We start from the raw sequence: 19,569 nt of genomic DNA, 5'->3' as shown, positions 1-19,569 counted from the left end.
TAGCACTGGCTGGCAGTTTAACTTTCCATTGCTTGTGCTAATGAATGACTCCCTATCTGTCAAGCTAATAAAACTAGATGGTGTCAGTCTCGGCAGGTTGGGGTTCTTGGCTTTCTGCTTCACCATTCTCTCAACCTGTTAACCTTCCTACTAACCTGAATATCAAGCCTCCCATTTCTCTCTCAACTTCTTTTGCCAACTTACAGAATGTCTTTGAATAACAGGAAATGAACTTATGTTCAAATTTCTAAAATCCTTTAGGTACCTGATAGACAGTATTTAGAGCTGTTCAAATACAGTATCTAAAAAAAAAAACCATTAACAAAAATGAGAAGCCTGCTGCAGAAGGAAGTTTTAATCCGATAATAGTCTGACAAACCCAAAATAAGTGATTTTCAGGACATACATAAGAGCTATTAGAAAGCAAGTATTCAACAGGTTTTGAGTCACATGTAGGGAGGTTGTTACCAAAAATGCAAAAATTTATATAAGGCAGAATCTAAGTCAAAAGGGACAGTATTACCAAAGAATGTTTTATGCAGTTACTCAGTTTAAAGTGAATAAATTTAAGTAGGATTCAGCAGGCTATATTTTCCTACCAAATGATAACCGTTGTGTCAATTAATGGTAAAACCAAAACTGTCATTACCAGAGATTTGTAGGTTAAGTGCATAGATTTTTTTTTTTTCCCTCTCTCTCACTGTATGGTTTTGTTCCAGGTTGTAAGCACTGAGGTGGTGTTATTTATATCAAGAATAAGACACATACTACTTGTTCTTTCCCATCATGGAAACCTGTTATTAAAAACAAGATCTCTTAGTTCTCTAACAGATAACAGTATGTGAAGAAGTTGGCTTCAATAGCAAAGGCCATCTTTCCTGAGCCAGAAGCTATAAAGTTTACAAAGATTGTACAACTGATATTAAGCCCTTTTGGCAATCAAAACAAACACACAGAAGTCCGATGTGTCAATGCAACATGATGGATGTGTGCTGTAACACTACCTGGTGGCGGTGATGTGTGAGCTACATCCAAAACTTAAAAATTAAACAAAATGACATTTTATTCTAATGACTGCAAAAACCACTTAAAGAATTCTCCCAAATTTAAGTATCTTGTTTTAAATCTATAGCTTTCTCCCCACCCCTGTTCATCTGAATCTAGTTTCTTAAAGTACTAGTGAACTACTAGTGAAACATTGTAGGTATAATTAGTTCGCATTAACACAGGTATTTATTGGTACTATTTATACAGTAAATTAGGTTGAACGTGAAGTTTTGGATAGCTAGAATTCACCATTTTCTTCTGCACAAAGGTATTCTCTCATTCACAAATGGGCATTTCTCTTTGGCATCCGTTAGTTTTTTGCCCAGATATTGGCCTCTGCCAAATATTTAAAAATCAACTTAGTTTCTAGTAAACAAAACTAAAAATGATTCCATGGAGAGTGATTGTATGATTACCAAACAAGTCTGGTGTTAAATGTCATTAAAGTGCTGCTTGATCATCTCTGTCAGTTTGTGCTAATTAAGACAGAGAGGGCTGGGACTGTATAAATCCCAAGAGTCTTATCTGAACAGTCTGCATATAAAAGTTGTCTGTTAGCTTGGTGATGGGGTATCCATGAAGCTGTGGACCTCTGCATTCTTTTCGTTGCTGGTCAATAACAGCCATCTTTCCAACTGTCATCTTTCATGCTACCATAGGTTTTAGGAGCTGGCAAGGATCTGAAATAAAGCAATTTTATAAAGTGATTTGCAAGATTTTACAAAACAATACCATGTTACCTCTGATATATCTTAATTCTTTTGCAGGTGGCATCATGATCCAGTGAAGGGACTACTAAAATCAAAGCCCCACAATTAGTGGTATATCCATCCCACATTCACATTTCCACAATTTTCAAGATTTTTTTTTTTTTGATTTATATATATTTTACGTCATTGTTCATTTTTGTACAACGTTTGCTTCCTTCTCTCAGGTGCAGTCCCTGTAAAATTGGCACCTCCAATTCCCCCGGCACCATCGCCACAGTCCCTTGTGCTCTTCCTCTCCTATTTTGGTTTCTCTCCTCCCCCCCCTACCCCGCAGAGTGTCTTTGATTTATAGTTCCCTGTTAATTTTGTTTTATCATTTATTATTATTATTATTATTAATTTTTCCTGATCCCTTATTTGGTTCCCCTATAGTCCTCCTATAAGTGAAACCATCCAATATTTTTCTTTTTCCTTTTGGTTATTTCACTGAGCATAACCCCTTCCAGCTCCATCCATGTTGCTGCAAATGACATGAATTAATCTTTTTTTATTGCTGAATGGTATTCCACTGTGTATATATACCACATCTTTTTTTAAAGTTTTATTTATTTATACATACAAGAACTGGGGTGTAGGCCAGAGATATGGGGAGTAAAAGGATTCATCACAGAGAGGGGAGCAGAACAGGCAGATCTACTGGAATACACTGCTGAGGGGAGCAGCGGGTGAGACAGGAGAGGTCTGCTGCGCCATGTGGGCAGCTTCCTGGCCAGGGATCAAACTCTGCTGCAGTGGCTGGTGATAGATCCACTGCACTGAGACTTTGACCGCTGCGCCACCAGGGAGGCCCATACATAACACATCTTGATCCAGTCATCTATTTTTGGGCATTTGGGTTGTTTCTATATCTTACCTATTGTAAACAGTGCTGCAATAAACATAGGGGTGCAAGTATCCTTTTGAATTAATGTACAATTTTCAAGTTTTACTGGTAATCAGGTTACTTCGATAACCTCTTTTTGTTAACATAGCTACTAGAATAAAAGAAAGGAAAAGATGAGGCCATCTAGAAAAAGTAGCCTTATCATGTATTTATTTATATATAGGGCAGAGTGAGGACTATGGCAGTGGGGACTTAGTGTCATTATTACTAGAGAGGCAAATACGATAGTGCTAAAAATATCTCCAAAATCAGACATACTTGGAGCTGAAGGTCTTATTAATTAATTGTGTAGTCTTAGGCAGATTATTTAACCTCATTAAATTTCAGTATTTTTCTCTGAAAAAATAACAACAGTACACATTTGATGCTATTGTAAAAATTAAATAAGGGAAGTATAAATTATTTAGCACTGTTCAAAGCTACTATACTATTGAATTCAGAAGTGTAATATGTTTAAATCAATTTAAATGCTTATGTGATGAAAGCATTTTATTCAAGCAAATAAATATTTAATGTTTGATTACAGTTGACATTTAATCTTACGGATGGTGGTAACATTTCTGAAAGGTAGAAAAGATTACAGATGCAATCTGGCTGGACTCAGGATCACCTGAAGATTAAACAAACAAAAACCAAGCATATCCCCAGATTTTCAAGCTTTAAAAACACCCTCCTGGATTATATTCAGACTTAGTACCTGGCAGTTTTAACTCTTAATCTCAGTTTTAACACGGTTTTATTATCATTACTGAGTATCATATTCAAAACGAACAATTATAACAATCAAATTGAATGGTTTTAACACTTTTTCTAGGACTTTAAATCAGGTTATATACCTGGGCATATTTAATTTGAATTAGAGTGGTACAATATCCTGAAATCCCAAAGGTTTCTTTTAAAATGATTAAGCAATGTTTTATTAAAATGGTATTCTCTCTGCTCACTTTCCAAGGTAGAGATGAAGGTAATTTCATTCTACTCACTTTCTGATGCTCAACAATGTTGAAACAGATCATTTGCCACTTACCTGCGAACAGGCTGTGCAAGTTTGCTGCGAGGCACTGGTATACCCCCAGCAGAAGGGGCACTGGGTCTGGGCAAGCCACTTCTCATTGAGGTTGTCCCTGCAGGTCTGGTTAGAGTCATGCTGTTGATATTGCTGGGAGGATTTGCAGGGACTGTGTTCTGAACCATGGGTGGCCCAGGTGAGGAGGTGGTTTGCGTGAGCTGTGTTGTTTCTTGGCTACCAGGAGAACCAGAGCCATGGTTACTAAATGCTTTTACTGGCTGCCGGAGAGCCAGAGGAGATGGTGCTGCAGGGGAGCGGAATTTGCCTGGAGAAGGTACTGCAGAACGGCAAAGAAAAATCAATGTTGTTAGTGGAAACCAAGTGTAAGTGAAATAATTGTTTTATGATACACTTCACTGGGCACAAAAACCATTATTCACAAAACCCTACTCTAGAAATTAAAGGAATAAAGAATATTTCTGGGCTAATAAAAAAAATTGGTGAGTCATAAATAACAGTGTTCTTCCTCAGAAGATAGTCAACAATCCTTGACACCAGCTATGTTTAGCTAAGAATCCACAATACCAGAGGCAAAAAGGTACTGCAGGATTTTATTTCACTGTAGCAAATAACCAGGACCACATTCTAGAAGGGATATAAAGGCTAACTATTGGGTGTTGACTTTCCCATCAAATAAACACCATGTAAACATATATCATGTATCTGGTGGGCGTACCTCCACCAACAGCCCGTTAATATCTATGGTGTAACTTAAAATTTAGAAACTAAAATTTATTTAAATAAAAACTTCAATTGCTATGCTTCACAAAATAGGGAAGTTACAAATCCAGAGGCATATCTACAGAGGTATATGAAACCATAGGATAAAGAGTACCTTTTTCTGTAATGTCAATTCTTTTTTTTTTTTTTAAAGATTTATTTATTTATACAAGAACCAGGGTACAGTCCAGATGCGCGCGAGGGTGAGAGGATTCACCAGAGACAGAGCGGGGAACAGAACAGGCAGACTGATGAAATACCTGCTTAGGGGAGCAGCGGGCATGACAGAAGAGGTCTGCCGCGCCATGTGGGACCCTCGCCAGCTGGCCGGGATCGAACTGGCGCTGCAGAAGCTGCGGACAGCTTCACAGCGCGTGGCTCAACCACCTGCGCCACCAGGGGAGGCCCTGTAAAGTCAATTCTACTAAGTGGTAACCAAAACACAATAAAATAGTGATATATGAAATAACAAAATGTATAATTTGCATTAATTTTTAAGACAAAAGAAGATTTCTAATAAGTTTTATTACTGCTGTGGTTATTTTGCATTATACATTCAGATCTCCTGAGGTACACATTCAACCTTTCCTGTTTATTGTTTTGATAAATCTTCTTTGAAAAGGTATCAGTTTTGAGTTCTTCAAATGCTCATAAATGACGACACACAGTATCATTATATTAATGCTCTTTATCTAACAAAGAACACTGTGGTGAGACTCAGAGCTCAGGCACTATGCCAAGGAATTTAGTCTACAATGGAAGTCAGATATTTTAAAACCACCACAGAAGCTTTCAAATACAATGTTAAAACTGTCAGAAGGGGCTCACCCTCTTGCTTTAAATACCTACAAAACCAGATGAAATATATACAAGTTTTCAAATTTTGGACAATGTAGTATAGGAGTGTAATCTCTGGGAGGTGGTAAGCCCTGTGAACAACCTGGAATTTTTTTTTTTTTTTTTTTTTTTTGGTCTAGAGACATTTTTTGGGTTACAGAACAAGGAAGCAGATTCCAAGTAGATCAAAGTTATTGTGCTAAGTTAAAAAGACAAAAATTAGAGTATGAGGGGCAGAATACCTCAGAGGAGGTATTCCACTAGATTGCATAAGTCAGCTTTGGGGTTTGCTCAAATCTTTGGCTAGATGTTGAGCTGTGTGTGTGCCAGACAATGTTCCATAAGACTGAGCAAAGGATGAGTGGAGTATTGTGCAGAATGAAGAGCTTCCAAAGCCAACACAGGATTAGGAAGCTACTTTCATCCAGTTAGACAGTTCTTGTTGAACATCTAGAGCAATCAGGAGACACTCCTAAAGGGATAACCTAACCCTACTCTAAACAGCCTAAGTCTTTTTTTTGTTTTTTTTAAAGATTTGTTTATTTATGCATACAAGAACTGGGGTATAAGCCAGAGGCACGGGTGGTGAGAGGATTCACCTGAGAGAGTGGGGAGCAGAATAAGCAGATCTACTGAAATACACTGCTGAGGGAAGCAACCTGTGAGGCAGGAGAGGTCTGCTGCACCAGGTGGGTCAGCTTCCTGGCCGGCCAGGGATGGAACTGTGCTTCAGTGGCTGGCAATAGCCTGAGAGCACTGTCTTTAACCACTGCATCACCAGGGAGGCACTAAACAGACTAAATCTTAAAGCAGAGTTCAAAAAACTACCACTCACAGTTAAGTTTCAATAAGAAAGTTTTATTAGGACATGGCAACAACACTTGTGTGTTTATATGATTTTATAGCTGCTTTCTAGGGACAAGGGCAGAGTTGAATAGTTGTAACAGAGACTATATTAGCCACAATCTTAAAGTGTTTACTATCTGACTCTTCAATAAAATGTCTGCTGATACCTAAAGGAGCAAACTGATCCGTGAATAATTGCTTGCCACAACAGACTATTACTATTTAAAAGAAGATAAGAGAATCCAACACAAAACAATGTAAAAAAAAAAAATCACAACATCCACTATCCAATACAAAAGTAGTAGACATACAAAGGAATAGGAAAGTGTAACCAAAACCGGGATAAAAATTAGCCAACAGAAACAGACCAAGAAGTCACAAAAATGACCAAACCAGCAGGAAAGGATTTTAAAGCACCTAAAGACATAACAGTTTGAATAATCCAAACTAAAGCATATGGAGAATAAAAATACCCAAAAACCAAAATGATAAAGCCCCACTGAATAACAGGTCAATACACTGCTGTCTAATATATGCAAGTAGATCCCAGCTGGAAGAGGGCTATGAGTGGGGCAGAAAACATTTTTAAAGTAAACAGGAAGTTTGAAAACCATAAAAGACTGTTTTTAAACAGAGGAACAAAGATAAAATATCACATACTTCTCAATAAAAGGAGGTAAGCTAACTACAATGGTGTAACACAGCTGAAGGGCTTAAAAGTCTATCAGTCTAGAGTCTTTTTTTTTTTTTTTTTTTAGAGGCATGTTTTATTTATTTGTTTGTTTGTTTATACATGCACTGGGTACAGTCAGAAGCGCGGGAGGGTGAGAGAATTCACCAGAGCCAGAGCGGGGAGCAGAGCAGGCAGAAGGACCGAAGTACACTGCTGAGGGGAGCAGCGGGCGGCAGGAGAGGTCTGCGCGCCATGTGGGACCCTCCTCTGGTGGCTGGGGAGCAGCCGGGGATCGAACCGGCGCCGCCGAGGCTGCGGGCAGCTTCACAACCCAGCGCTCAACCGCTGCGCCACCGGGGAGGCCCAGTCTAGAGTCTTATGTGCAGTATTTATGTTTCAAAAGTCATATCAAAATAAAGACAAAATGAGAATTTGTTGTCAGCAGTCACTTTACACTAAGAGAAATTAAGGAAAGGAAATGATACCAAATAGTAACTCTGATCTGCACAAAGCAAATTATACTATGAAAGGAAATATGTTAACAAACAAAATATCTTTCAAAAAAAAAGAAACAAAATATCTTTAACAAGTCATTTTTCACTAATAGATAACTATTTAAAGTAAAAATAACAAAAACATATCCCAGATTTTAATATATATGTAAAATTAAAATAGATGACAAAAAGTCGCACCAAGATTGGGGAGGAATGGCAGCATGGTGTTAAAAGGTTTTTACACTATTAGTGAAGTGGCATAATGAAGGTAAACTGTAATAAGTTATACATACACACTGCACACTTTAGAGCAATCACTTAATGAAAAAACATATGTAAATAAGAGCTATAGATGGAAAAGAAGCCAACAAGAAATAAACTGAATGCTGAAAAGTACTCAGCTATTCAAAAAAAAAGAAAGTAAGGAGGGGGAAAAAGAACAGAGATCTAGATCTAAATAAAGAACAGACAGGATGAGATGGCAGATTTTAAATCAACCAAACTGATAACTCTATGAAATACTTTATTTGGTGTTGGGAGGCTATTATCTGAAGCAAGTTTCCTAAGATATACCTTCAAGGTGTAATAAACTTGTCACAGGTGACAACCTTTATAGCAAGGTATAAAGTCTCTGATTTCTTCCATTAGTGTATATGACTCACCTCATTTTTGTAAGTACACAGTTATCAAGATTTACTAAACATAATAAACATAAGAGGCAGAAGAAATCCCTGGGAATGAGTCTGACTAGCTTTTCTCCCCATTCAGTCAAAAACATTGATATATATATATATATAAAAATAAGCCGCTAGCAAACATTTTCAGCTTAATCTTCTAATTAACTCTAAAAAGAGAAAATAACTTAGAGACACTTCTAAGACAATTATTCTCAATGAAGACTTTAAAAGTTTTTTTCCTGAACATATTTATTCAAACGAAAATCTTACCACCATTCTTAGAGTGCCAGAGTAAAGAAAAAAAACTACAGAGCAAAACATTGAACACAAGAACTATTCAGATTGCTAAGGGGCCTCCCTGGTGGTGCAAGGGGTTAAGACGCAACCTATGAAGCTTTTGCAGCCACTGCAGCATGAGTTCGATCCCTGGCCAGGGAGCAACCCACAGGGCACAGCAGACCTCTCCTGACTCACCCACTGCTCCCCCTTAGCAGTGTATTTCAGTCATTCCGCCTGTTCTTCCCCACTCTGTCTCTGGGGAATCCTCTCGCTCCCCACGCCTTTGGCCTATATCCCGTTCTTATATGCAAAAATAAATAAATCCTTTTTTTTAAAAAAAAATATTGCTTAGTACCTCTCCATCCTGGTGAAGGAAGTCTTAATCATAAAGACACATTTGCAAATTCAAAGAATAAGGTATCAAGATATTTGATGAAGACTTAAGAGGCACTTCAGTATGAAAATTTACAAGATGTATATAGATAAAAAGCTGTACATCTATGCCTTTATTATACAGTTTAACATAGTTTATTTAAACAAATTAATCTAATTTTTATAACTATCTTATAATATTTAGTAAAAAAAAGAGAAAAAATGTCAATGTGAGGATTAAGAAACAGATCTATAAGGATTCTTGGAAGTTGTTAATGGCAATGATAACAAATTTATATATTTCTCAAGGTTTCACACAGAATGCTAGGAAAGTCAAATAAAAACCCACAGACAAGTCCTACAACAAAATCAGGTGACAGTTTCTCTGCAAACCCCCAAAACAAGCAGGTAGAGGATAAGGTAGTAACAACTACACCCCCACATGATATCACCATCTGTGCACAAGGAAGCAGAGGAACATCTCAGCATCCTGAGAATTCCAACAGTCCACGAATACTCATATAAAACAGATTTTGAATAGCAGCTGAAAATGGCAGTGGGGAGAGGGTTGCATACTCCAGTAGTGAGTACAAGAGGTCAACTGTTAGGGTCTAGGAACAATATAAGCCCTATGAAACTTCAAAACTGACTAGTTTTCAAACTAAAAACTTTATATTAAGGAAAAAAACCCTAGGAATCCAAACAGAGCACAACAGGGATGTCAGAGACAAGAGATAATGAAGTCCAGATAAGAGGAGGGAGAGTTCCAAATGCTTCTTGGACAACCACATACAAAGCAGTGAAGCTGGATTCCTACTATATACCATATATGAAAATTAACTTAAAATGAATTATATGCCTATATGTTAGAGCTGCATCGATTAAAAACTCCTGGAAGAAAACACCAGGGTAAATTTTCATCTCAATCAGACAGTGTGCTAGTTGCTCAACCCTGAGAATATATATATATAGAAAAAGTACCGGCTTGTAAATTTTTAGTGCATGAATTTTAAAAAGTAGGGAGGAGAGACAATAAAGGCAAGAAAGCTCAGAAAATAAATAGCCCTACTTTTAACAGTTCCTCCCAGAAGAGGGAGCTCTAGAGCCAATCATTAGAAAATCTTAGCTCAAACTCCCTTCGTGTAGAAAAACAAATTTTATAAAAAATGAGCAACAGGAAAGGATTGAGGCCAAGTCCTAAATAAAATTATTAAAAGAAAAAAGAACAGGAATAAAACTTCTAACTGTGGAATCTCGTGGAAAATATGTCCATCATGCAGACACAAAGATGAAAATTATAATCTAATATTTCAAATTCTAAATCCATTAAAGAAAATGATACAAAATATGAAAAGAACATCATAAATCAGAATGGGAATCACTAAAAAATGAGATAACTCAGAAAATAATTAGGCATAGAATAAATCATTTCAAAATGTAGTCTAATATGGAAGGAGTACTAGAGGCAAAATACACAACAGATTATGCTTTAAGAGGAAGAGACAATGAAAAGAAACTTTTGTACAAGAAGAAATGAAGAAAGAAAGGAAAAGGATGCAAGAGAAGGCAACAGTACAGAAGATAGGCAAAGAACATTCAGCATGTATACAACAGGAGTCCCACGAAAAAGAAAACCAAAGCATGGAACAGAATGAAAAAATGTACTTCGAAAGAAATTATTTAAAATTAAAGATATGCAACTCCATATTGGATGACTATTCCACATATCTGGAGAAATCAACTCAAAATGAATAATACAAAAACAATTCTAGCAAATTACTTAACTTAAAGGAAAAAAGTAGCCTTTGCACATTCTTTGCACAAAGAATAAATGATAATAACAAAACAAATTCTTTATTCCTGACCAAAATAGAGTAATATAGTAAAGATACTCAAGGACAGAAAATGTGAGTCAATGATTTCATAAGAGCTGATGAGTATAAAAACAGCAAATAAGAAAGATGTCAATTTTCAACATGTGAAAATTGAGGTAACAGATAATGTTCATATAACTCCTTCTTGAGAAAGCTACTAAAGAATGAGCTTTATACAAGAAAAATGACTGATGAGACCATAATATATAGACTGGAATTAAGCATCAAATATATTTTTAAATTAGAGCTTTTGAAGAAAATACCATCTCCAGGTCAATGCAGGAAATGCACATGGTGTTCCTATCTTGTCATACCAGTTAGCAGAAGTTATCAAAGACTACTGAAGCTGCATCATAAAGACCTGAAAGATAACTTGAAGAAGCTTCAACCAAAGTTGGGAAAATAACCAGATCATATCAAAATGTAACAACATTTTGTTGTATACAACAGGATGCTAGATTGACCAATTATTTATTTTGAAAGCTGGCAAACAAAAGGAAAGGATAAGCATATATTATGAATTTGCTAAAGAAACTGTGGCACTGACTGACCAAAAATTAAGGAAAAGTTTCTTTTTTCACAAGTACTTTGGGGGGAAAAAAGGGATGTTAGAATTGGAAGATCCCCATTCCATTAACACTTATGTTAAGTATTTTTTTTCTTAAGATTTATTTAGGGCCTCCCTGGTGGCACAAGAGGTTAAGATGCAACTTATGAAGCTATATTTGCAGCCTCTGCAGCACCATGAGTTCGATCCCTGACTTTATGAATTTGTGTTATATTTAAAAATAACTTTAAAAGCAAATTTATAAATGAGAAATTGTTTTAAATTTATAAAGTTTTTATATAATAGCACAGATGTTAAAGCCTACAATTTGCAAGATAATGGAGAGAAATACTTTGTAACAAGGTCACTGTATGTTTTTTATTTTATTTAAAAAAAATTTTTTTTGTTTATACAAGAACTGGGGTACAGGCCAGATGCATGGGAGGGTGAGAGGATTCACCAGAGACAGAGCAGGAAACAGAACAGGCAGACTGACAAAATACACTGCTGAGGGGAGCAGCGGGCAAGACAGGAGAGGTCTGCTGCCATGTGGGTTTCTCCCTGGCCAGCAGGGATTGAACTCATGCTGCAGAGGCTACGGACAGCTTCACAGTGCTGCACTCAACTGCCTGAGCCACCAGAGAGGTCACTGAATGTTTTCTGGGAAAACTAGAGATGATATGAAGAGGTTCACTGAACTGGAGTTTTGCTATTGTAAAAAGGTGTTTCCTTCAATGGTAGCAGCAGTTTGCCTTATCTATAAACGCGGAGATTAGGGAATAAAAATAATGAGGTGAATTGGAGTTAGGTGACTTTTATAGCTGTATTGACCCAAGTCTATATAATAAAGTCATGTAAGGGGACCAACTCTTTTATCATTTTATTTCATATTTTTTATTGTTTTTTAAAAAGATTTATTTATTTATGCATTCAACAACTGGGTTGTAGGTCAGAGGTATGGGGGTGGGGTGGGGGGGAGAGGATTCACCAGAGACAGAGTGGGGAGCAAAACAGGCAGATCTACTGAAATAGACTGCTGATGGGGAACAGCAGGTGAGACAGGAAAGGTCTGCTGTGCCATGTGGATAGTTCCCTGGCTGGGGATCCATCTCTATGTGCATTGGCTGGTGACAGCTTGATAGCACTGAGACTTAACCCCTGCACCATCTGGAAGGCCCAATTCTCACCATTTTAAACTGTATTTAAGACTGTATGTGACAGAGACAGGCTTTGACTACACTTAAATAGAGGAAAAAATACAGATTGAATAAATACTTGTTAGTGCATAAAAAGGGGAACACAAGAAATTTAAAATTTTGGATTCAGAGTAATGATAAAATACCTGGGTTCTCCATTTTTAGTTACTCTGATATTAAACAAAAATTTTAAACTCATACCAATAAGCCTCTTACAGTTTGTCACCTTGAGTATCTCAAAATACAGTGAATAAAAGAATTATTAAGACAATTACCATCACTAAATCCTCCTTAGTTGCCATTTTGCTTCTAAATGAAAGTGTTTCGTCTACATTTTAATTTGTCCAGATCGCTGTCTTCACTTTTTTCTAACTTCATTCTCTAACTTCATTTTCTTTCCCTGACTTTGCAGAGTCTACATTGTTTACCTCTGTCACAGAATTCCCAACAACTTGGAATGAATAAATCTCTATGCCAAAGCAGTTTAAGCAATCACTTCTAGGAAGACTTAGAAAACACAATGAATTGATTCTCTTCCACAAAGAGAAGATGATCAGAAGAAATACATAAAACTTGCATGAAACCACAAAAATGAATGTACCCAACCAACCTTTCTTGAGTTATGCATGATTGTGTTCATTCAACAAATGCTTATGGTTTGCCTCTATGCTAGGCAACATAGTTCTTAGTTCGCTTGCCACTTAATGCAATTAAAATCAAAATGAATCAAAATTTTCAATTGATTAGGGAACCAATCATTCTTTTTCCATGATCCTGTGAACCCTTAAAATAAGTATATTGACTTTTTTGGAAATGTTGGAACAAGATGTTCAGGATGGGGCAATTGATTTATGTGACCATTTTACTATGGAGTCTCCATGTTTTTATATCGAACAGATTAAATTGTCAAGTTACCTATGAATGAATATGTGGTGTTTGTCTCCTCTCTGCTTCACATCCCTACAAAAGCAGAGTCCCATAGGCCATAGCTCAGTAAGGAAAACCCTCTCTCAAAGTGTAGATGAGAGGGAAAATTAGAAAATCCATATTGGTTTTATATCTAAGAAGTATTCTCCTTAGTTTTACCAATAATCAGTTTTACCAAAATTTAGCTTTACCAATAATTTTAAGCTAATTAAAAGTTTTAATTCTATCAAATACCTATGCCCATTTTTCAACTGGTACAGAACTTCCAGGGTAAAATTATCCCTAAGCCACAATACCAACAAGAAAATATGAGCTCCTGGATTAAGATGAATATAAGATGAAACAAAATGAAGCAAAATAGAACAAAATCAAATACATACACACTCTTCTCCCTTTACTAAGCCAACTACACAGAGCTAGGTGTACCAGAAATTCTGAGATTTGGTTTTCCTGTTTTCTTGTCAGGGAGGATAGGCAGTTTGGTGGCTCAGAATCACAAAAAATAAGGTGCTTTCATAGACAAAAAAAAAAGAGAGAGAAAAAAACCCAGAAGTTATAATCTTAACCTAATAAAAAGCAAAATAAAATCCTACCCGAGCCTCCAAAATATTATTAAGTAGCATACAGAGGCAAATAAAATTCATGTAACCATAAAACCCCCTTTTTATAATGATATACAATCTTGCCCTGTTTTAGACACCACAACCCTTTCACGTGTAGAAGTACTCAAAAATATTTGGAAGTCTCCAAAAAAGTCTAAATAATTTCTAGAAGGACCCTTTTCTATAACGATCCCTATTAAGTCAACATTTCCATCGAAAGAGTATAATCTATCCAGTTGATTTTTTCCAACAATGACACCAAAAGACACCTGCCTGTAATTGGAAGCCTATGGCAACTTCTGATGTTCAAAAGATAAATATTCTCATATCCCACTTTTCTGTTTGACTATTCTTTTTCCATTCAGATTCTATTATTAAAAGCCATTTTCTTAAACCATACTTAAATCAACAAATAATTGATAACACATGTGCATTAATGAACTTGTCATATGTTTTAGTACTTTTATGATTATATTAGCCAAATCTTTTTTTAACAAGTCAAATCTCAAGCCCCTCTTTCCATGCATTGTCTTTTAGTGCTTCATTCTCTTTATGCATCTTTGTTATTTACTGAGTTCTGAAGCAATCAGAGAATCTACATATCCTAGATTGGGAAATATTCTTCCTCACTGCCTATCTCATTCCATCCCATTCCTTCTGAGGCTTCTATTTGTTCTATTACAACCAGTCTAGCCAATCCCATGTATCTCTCAATTTTACTTTATTTCACTTTGCATACATCCAATCTCTTGAAACAAATGAGATAACTTTGGTGTCCAACCCTCATAAATTTCCTCAATTTGGCTCTTACAAAAACTGCCATTCCATAACTATTACAAACATTTTCAGTTAACCACAACTTGTGATTGAACTCCAATCAACTTCTAATATGAAAGCATTTTCATTTTACACTATAGACAATTAAAAAAAAAATCAAAGAAGAAAAACCATTACATAAAGAATGTCTTCCCTTTGTTTTCATTTAAAAGCACGTATAAGTTCATCTAGCATTAAGTTAAAACAATGATCTTCAGTTTTATGTTGGAAGAAAAATAAATTTTCTAATATTAAATGTTATCATTTATTCCTTTCGGACTAGCAATCCAATACATACCTTTCTTCTGGATTTATCCAAAATAACAGAGAACAAATTCACTTAGTCATTGGGGAAAAGAGTAAGACTAAAATGTGTCCTATAGGTATCACTGACTCAGTATGCCAAAAGATATGAGATTTAACTAACGATCATTTCCTGAAATTTTAAGCTTAATAAGAGGTTGTAGTTACCTCTTTTTGTAGATGAAGTTTGAAGCAACTGTTTGGCTTTGAGGGAAGTACGAGGCAAATTTTTCAGCCTTTGGGAAGCTGTTGAAAAATAAGGAACTGTAATATTTGCCTGGAAGGACAAGATAAAGACTATAGCTTCTGTAAACTTGAATACTTTAATACAAACTTGAAAATCCATCAAGAAACAGAAACCATAAGGTGAAAATGTTAGAATCCTAAAAGCAGAGAAATTTTAAAGTGATGCTTAGTGCATTAAGTTGGAAAGGAAAGGGGGTGGAAATCTTAGTGCAAAGTATATACTTTTAGAAATAGTTTTATAGATGAGAAAACCTAAAAATGTAAATTGACCAAAATATCAAAGAGAAAGCAAACCACCAGCAAACATGCTACAAGATGCAAAGAATACAAAGCTAATGAAGTAAAAGTGATGAACACAAGCACACAGTATAGAATAAAATAAATGTAGTACTTGTTCAATGCAAAAAAGCAGACTTTGGCAAAGCAGTTATTGTTAGATGAATAGCCCTAACATGAAACAGTAATCCCCATACTCAAAAAGGAGAAGAAAACTCAGAACCTAGCAGGTCCTCAGGGAACCAAAAATGTGTGGTTTTAATACATTTAACATCACGCTACAGAACACAACTAATTGGTACCTCAGATCTCGCATAGCAGGATATCTGGACCGTGCACCTCTGCATGAGGGGTGTGTTTGCGTTGGTGAGGCTGAGGGCTTTAGAAGAGTCAGAGCACCTGCTTTTTAAACTGATCAATAAGGAGTTTTAAACTTCCTTCAAACCTTCTTCAAAATGCAACAAAACTCTCAAAACTAGCATGTAAGCAGGAGCCCAGAGCCTTCCAGAGTTAAAGCTCACTATGGTTCCAATAAACTGAGGAGTTCAACACCTATTTACCAGTGCAGTCAACTATTTAAATGGCTTAAAATGGTGCCCTACCAATTTAAAAACAAAACTACACATACCTCTAAAATTTATGGACATAAAAAGAGACCTCACACCTGTAAATCTGGCCAAAGTATAAATGTCATTGGGTTGATAAAGGAATAATCCTTAAGAGAATCCCCCTTTCATTCTATTGCCTAACACAACCAATGCTAACATTGTTTTCTTGCTGTCTAATAATAAAACATTTTTAAGAGCAATAAATTTACCTGTTTTTAAATTTTACAGCATTCTATGTTTACTGTGGCTAACTACTTTGTCAATTTAACTGAAATATTGCCAAGCAGACTATCAAAAAATCTCCACACCTGAGAAAATCAATTTGATACACATTACTTCATATATCTATTCCACAAAAATACAGGATGCTATCATCGTTGAGCATTCTCCATTTACATTATTTACCCATATTTGCTTTCAACCATTCATATTTTCATTCACTTAAATTATCTATTTTATTCCAGGTAATTTTTTTTTTTTTTTTTATAGAGGCATGCTTTATTTATTTGTTTGCTGGTTTGTTTGTTTTGTTTATACATGCACTGGGTACAGTCAGAAGCGCGGGAGGGTGAGAGAATTCACCAGAGCCAGAGCGGGGAGCAGAGCAGGCAGAAGGACCGAAGTACACTGCTGAGGGGAGCAGCGGGCGGCAGGAGAAGTCTGCACGCCATGTGGGACCCTCCTCCGGTGGCCGGGGAGCAGCCGGGGATCGAACCGGCGCCACAGAGGCCGCGGGCAGCTTCGCAACCCAGCGCTCAACCGCTGCGCCACCGGGGAGGCCCCATTCCAGGTAATTTTTTTTTAGGTATAATGGATTCAGCAGCCAACTACATAAAGTTCCCACTTCCATGAAACTAATAAGTAAAGGGAAACTGAAACTATCCAGTAAAGGGGAGATAGACAATAAAGAATAAAATATATGGCCTGCCAGATGGAAATAGCTGCTAAGGAGAAAATTAAGAAAGGGGGCCAGGAAAAGGAAAATTTAAGTTGCAACTGTAAACAAGGTGATGAGGACAGATATACCTGAGATGACATTTGCAGAAAGATCTGAAGGAAGAGAGGAAGACAGTCATATAGATATTTGGGGAAAGCATTCTAGATAGAGGAAAAAGCAATTATAAAGGTCATGGGGTAGTAGTGTGTCTAGTATGTCTGAAAAACAGAAAGGAGGCCACTGTGACTGGAGTGGAATAAATGAGGACAAAGATAACCAACTGGATGTATACCGGCATCCACATTATTTATTAACCATTACAATTTTTTTTTAATGTCATCTCACTATCAACTATTGTCTATAAACAACTGTTTTGGAAATAACATTTAAGTTAATAGCTACGGTAAATCCATTGGACCTAATTTACCCCTCAAATTTCATGGATGATGTCATAATAACGGAATCTATAGAAAAGTGAAAACTGTCCAATGGTAAGTCAAAGAATCAGAATGCAAATAGAATCAAGCCACAAAAACTAAATTTGCTTGATAAAGACAGAACGAACTAACTGATTTTCATGAAATACAACATAGTAACATGCAACCCAAATAAGAACAAAAACTAAATGCCCATAAGAGCAGTTTTCCAAAGACAAAATAATTTTTAAATGACAAAGTGCAGCAGTTAAACCATAGAATGTGAAACCACAGATAAAGGGGGACTACTATATTGGTCCATTATATAAATTTTACTATAATGTTGATTTTTTTTTTTTTACTGACACTAAATAACATACTAAGTTTAGTAAAATATTTTCATTTTTTCCTAGCCATTATTATTGAAACTCATTTCATTTCATGATTCTTATTGAACATAATTTTGTCAAATGGGGAGGATATTAAAAATAATCTCCAGGTGTCAAATACTAAGTAAGCATAAGACACTATAAGTGAACATTAATTACTGCTAGGTAAAATGCCTCCCCCACCCATGCCCACCACCCCTATGACATTCTACTTTAAAACTTTTTTTTCAGAGATTTTTTTTTTTTTTAAGATTTATTTTTAATTTTATACAAGAGCTGGGGTACAGGCCTGAGATGCAGGAGGGTGAGAGGATTCACCAGAGACAGAGCTGGGAGCAGAACAGGCAGACTGACTGAAATACACTGCTGAGGGAAGGAGCAGGCACGACAGGAGAGGTCTGCCATGCCATGTGGGAATCTCCCTGGCCGGCTGGGTATCGAACCTGCACCGCAGAGGCTACTGACAGCTTCACAGTTGAGCGCAGGCTCAACCCGCTGTGCCACAGGGGAGGCCCTGCTTTAAAACTTTTCTTCCTTAACAAACTGTCATTCAGAGTCATCCTATCTACCTTACTCTCAGTGTTACCAAGTCACACACCTTCAGCTTAATTAAAAAAACCAAACCCAGAACTTCTCACCCCCTGCACCACTGCTTTGTTCAGATCTTTATTTCTTGCCAGGAATATGGAACAGCCATAATCTTTCCTCAACTATAACCCATCCTCCATATTACTACCAGACTGGATTTTCTAAGAAGCAGTTTGATTAAAAGAATACTAGAGCTCCCATTCCTATAGGGTGAAATTCAAATCTAATATATTTACATGATCTGTTCCCTACCTACACCTCTCATTACTCATTACACCTGCTAACCCATCCTACACACTACATTTTATCAGAAAAACTGACATACTTAAGAATTCATTACTTATCTCACTGTTGGGAAAATCTGTACCTCCTTTCTTCACATGGCAACTCATAAGCTCCTCCTGAGTTGAACAGGTATCATTCAATACCTTTCCTGAAAACCTCTTTACAATGCTGAATTTAACATCTCTTCTCTGTTTCCATAGAAGTTCCTAGCTATCACACCCTGCTATTGGAGGGCAGGAGATATCTCCTTCACATTTATTCCCAGTGCTTAGAACTAACACACACACAGCAACTATCTGTTGAATAATAAAGGAATACATAGGTGACTGACCCACTAGATAGTATCTAAAGATCTAACTAAGGATTCAAGATACTCCATAGTAAAGCTTTAATCCAGCGGTTCTCAAACTTGAATATGCCCCATGAATAAGGTGAGACACTTATTCAAGAAAGATACTGGGTCCCAATCTCAGATGTATTCAGTCAAAATTTCTGGAAGAGCCAGAAGGCTGCATTTATAAAATCTCCTTGGGATTAGATAACTGACCCAACATCACTGCATTACTTATCCTTACACAGGATCCTATATCTATATCCTATAGCTGTTTCATACATTCTCACATTAGCTCATTCACAGATCATGACTTCTGTATTTCAATTTATGTTTCATAATTATGTAAATTAAAGTGTAACCTTTCAGTGTTTGGGTTCTAAGTAAATTGTAGATGAGAATCCTTTCCCCCTGGCTCTCAGCAGTCTAAGAGCTGACAACTGTCCCCAATACACCCTCTTCAGAAAGAGGTCCAGAGCAGAATACTGATCTTAAATATCTCTTCTCTGGGGGGTATTCTATGCAAAAATATCTTGCCTAAATGTAAAAAGTGATTAAGTA

At 36.5% G+C, this 19,569-nt stretch overlaps 1 protein-coding gene across 5 annotated transcripts in view; it reads right to left on the bottom strand.

The window, feature by feature from the left end:
* Positions 1–1,213: 1,213 nt before the first annotated feature.
* The window catches only part of SLAIN2 (SLAIN motif family member 2), a 49,596-nt gene continuing 31,240 nt past the window's right edge, over positions 1,214–19,569 (bottom strand). For 4 of the 5 annotated variants that reach the window (XM_037529179.2, XM_037529181.2, XM_037529182.2 and 1 more), the window contains exons 7-9: positions 15,101–15,178; positions 3,728–4,046; positions 1,214–1,727 (exon numbers count right to left, since the gene is read on the bottom strand). In XM_037529179.2, coding sequence (XP_037385076.1) covers positions 1,661–1,727; positions 3,728–4,046; positions 15,101–15,178 — 464 coding nt within the window. In that variant the 3' untranslated portion in view covers positions 1,214–1,660. The remainder of the gene's footprint in view (positions 1,728–3,727; positions 4,047–15,100; positions 15,179–19,569) is intronic. The other variant, XM_037529180.2, reaches the window with a different exon arrangement.

This window comes from Talpa occidentalis, unplaced genomic scaffold, assembly GCF_014898055.3.
Source record: "Talpa occidentalis isolate TD23 unplaced genomic scaffold, MPIMG_talOcc4v2.1 talOcc4.6, whole genome shotgun sequence".
In the NCBI taxonomy this organism is placed as follows: domain Eukaryota; kingdom Metazoa; phylum Chordata; class Mammalia; order Eulipotyphla; family Talpidae; genus Talpa; species Talpa occidentalis.
The sequence above is the reverse complement of the archived record's forward strand: the minus strand, read 5'-3'. Positions and strand labels throughout refer to the sequence as shown.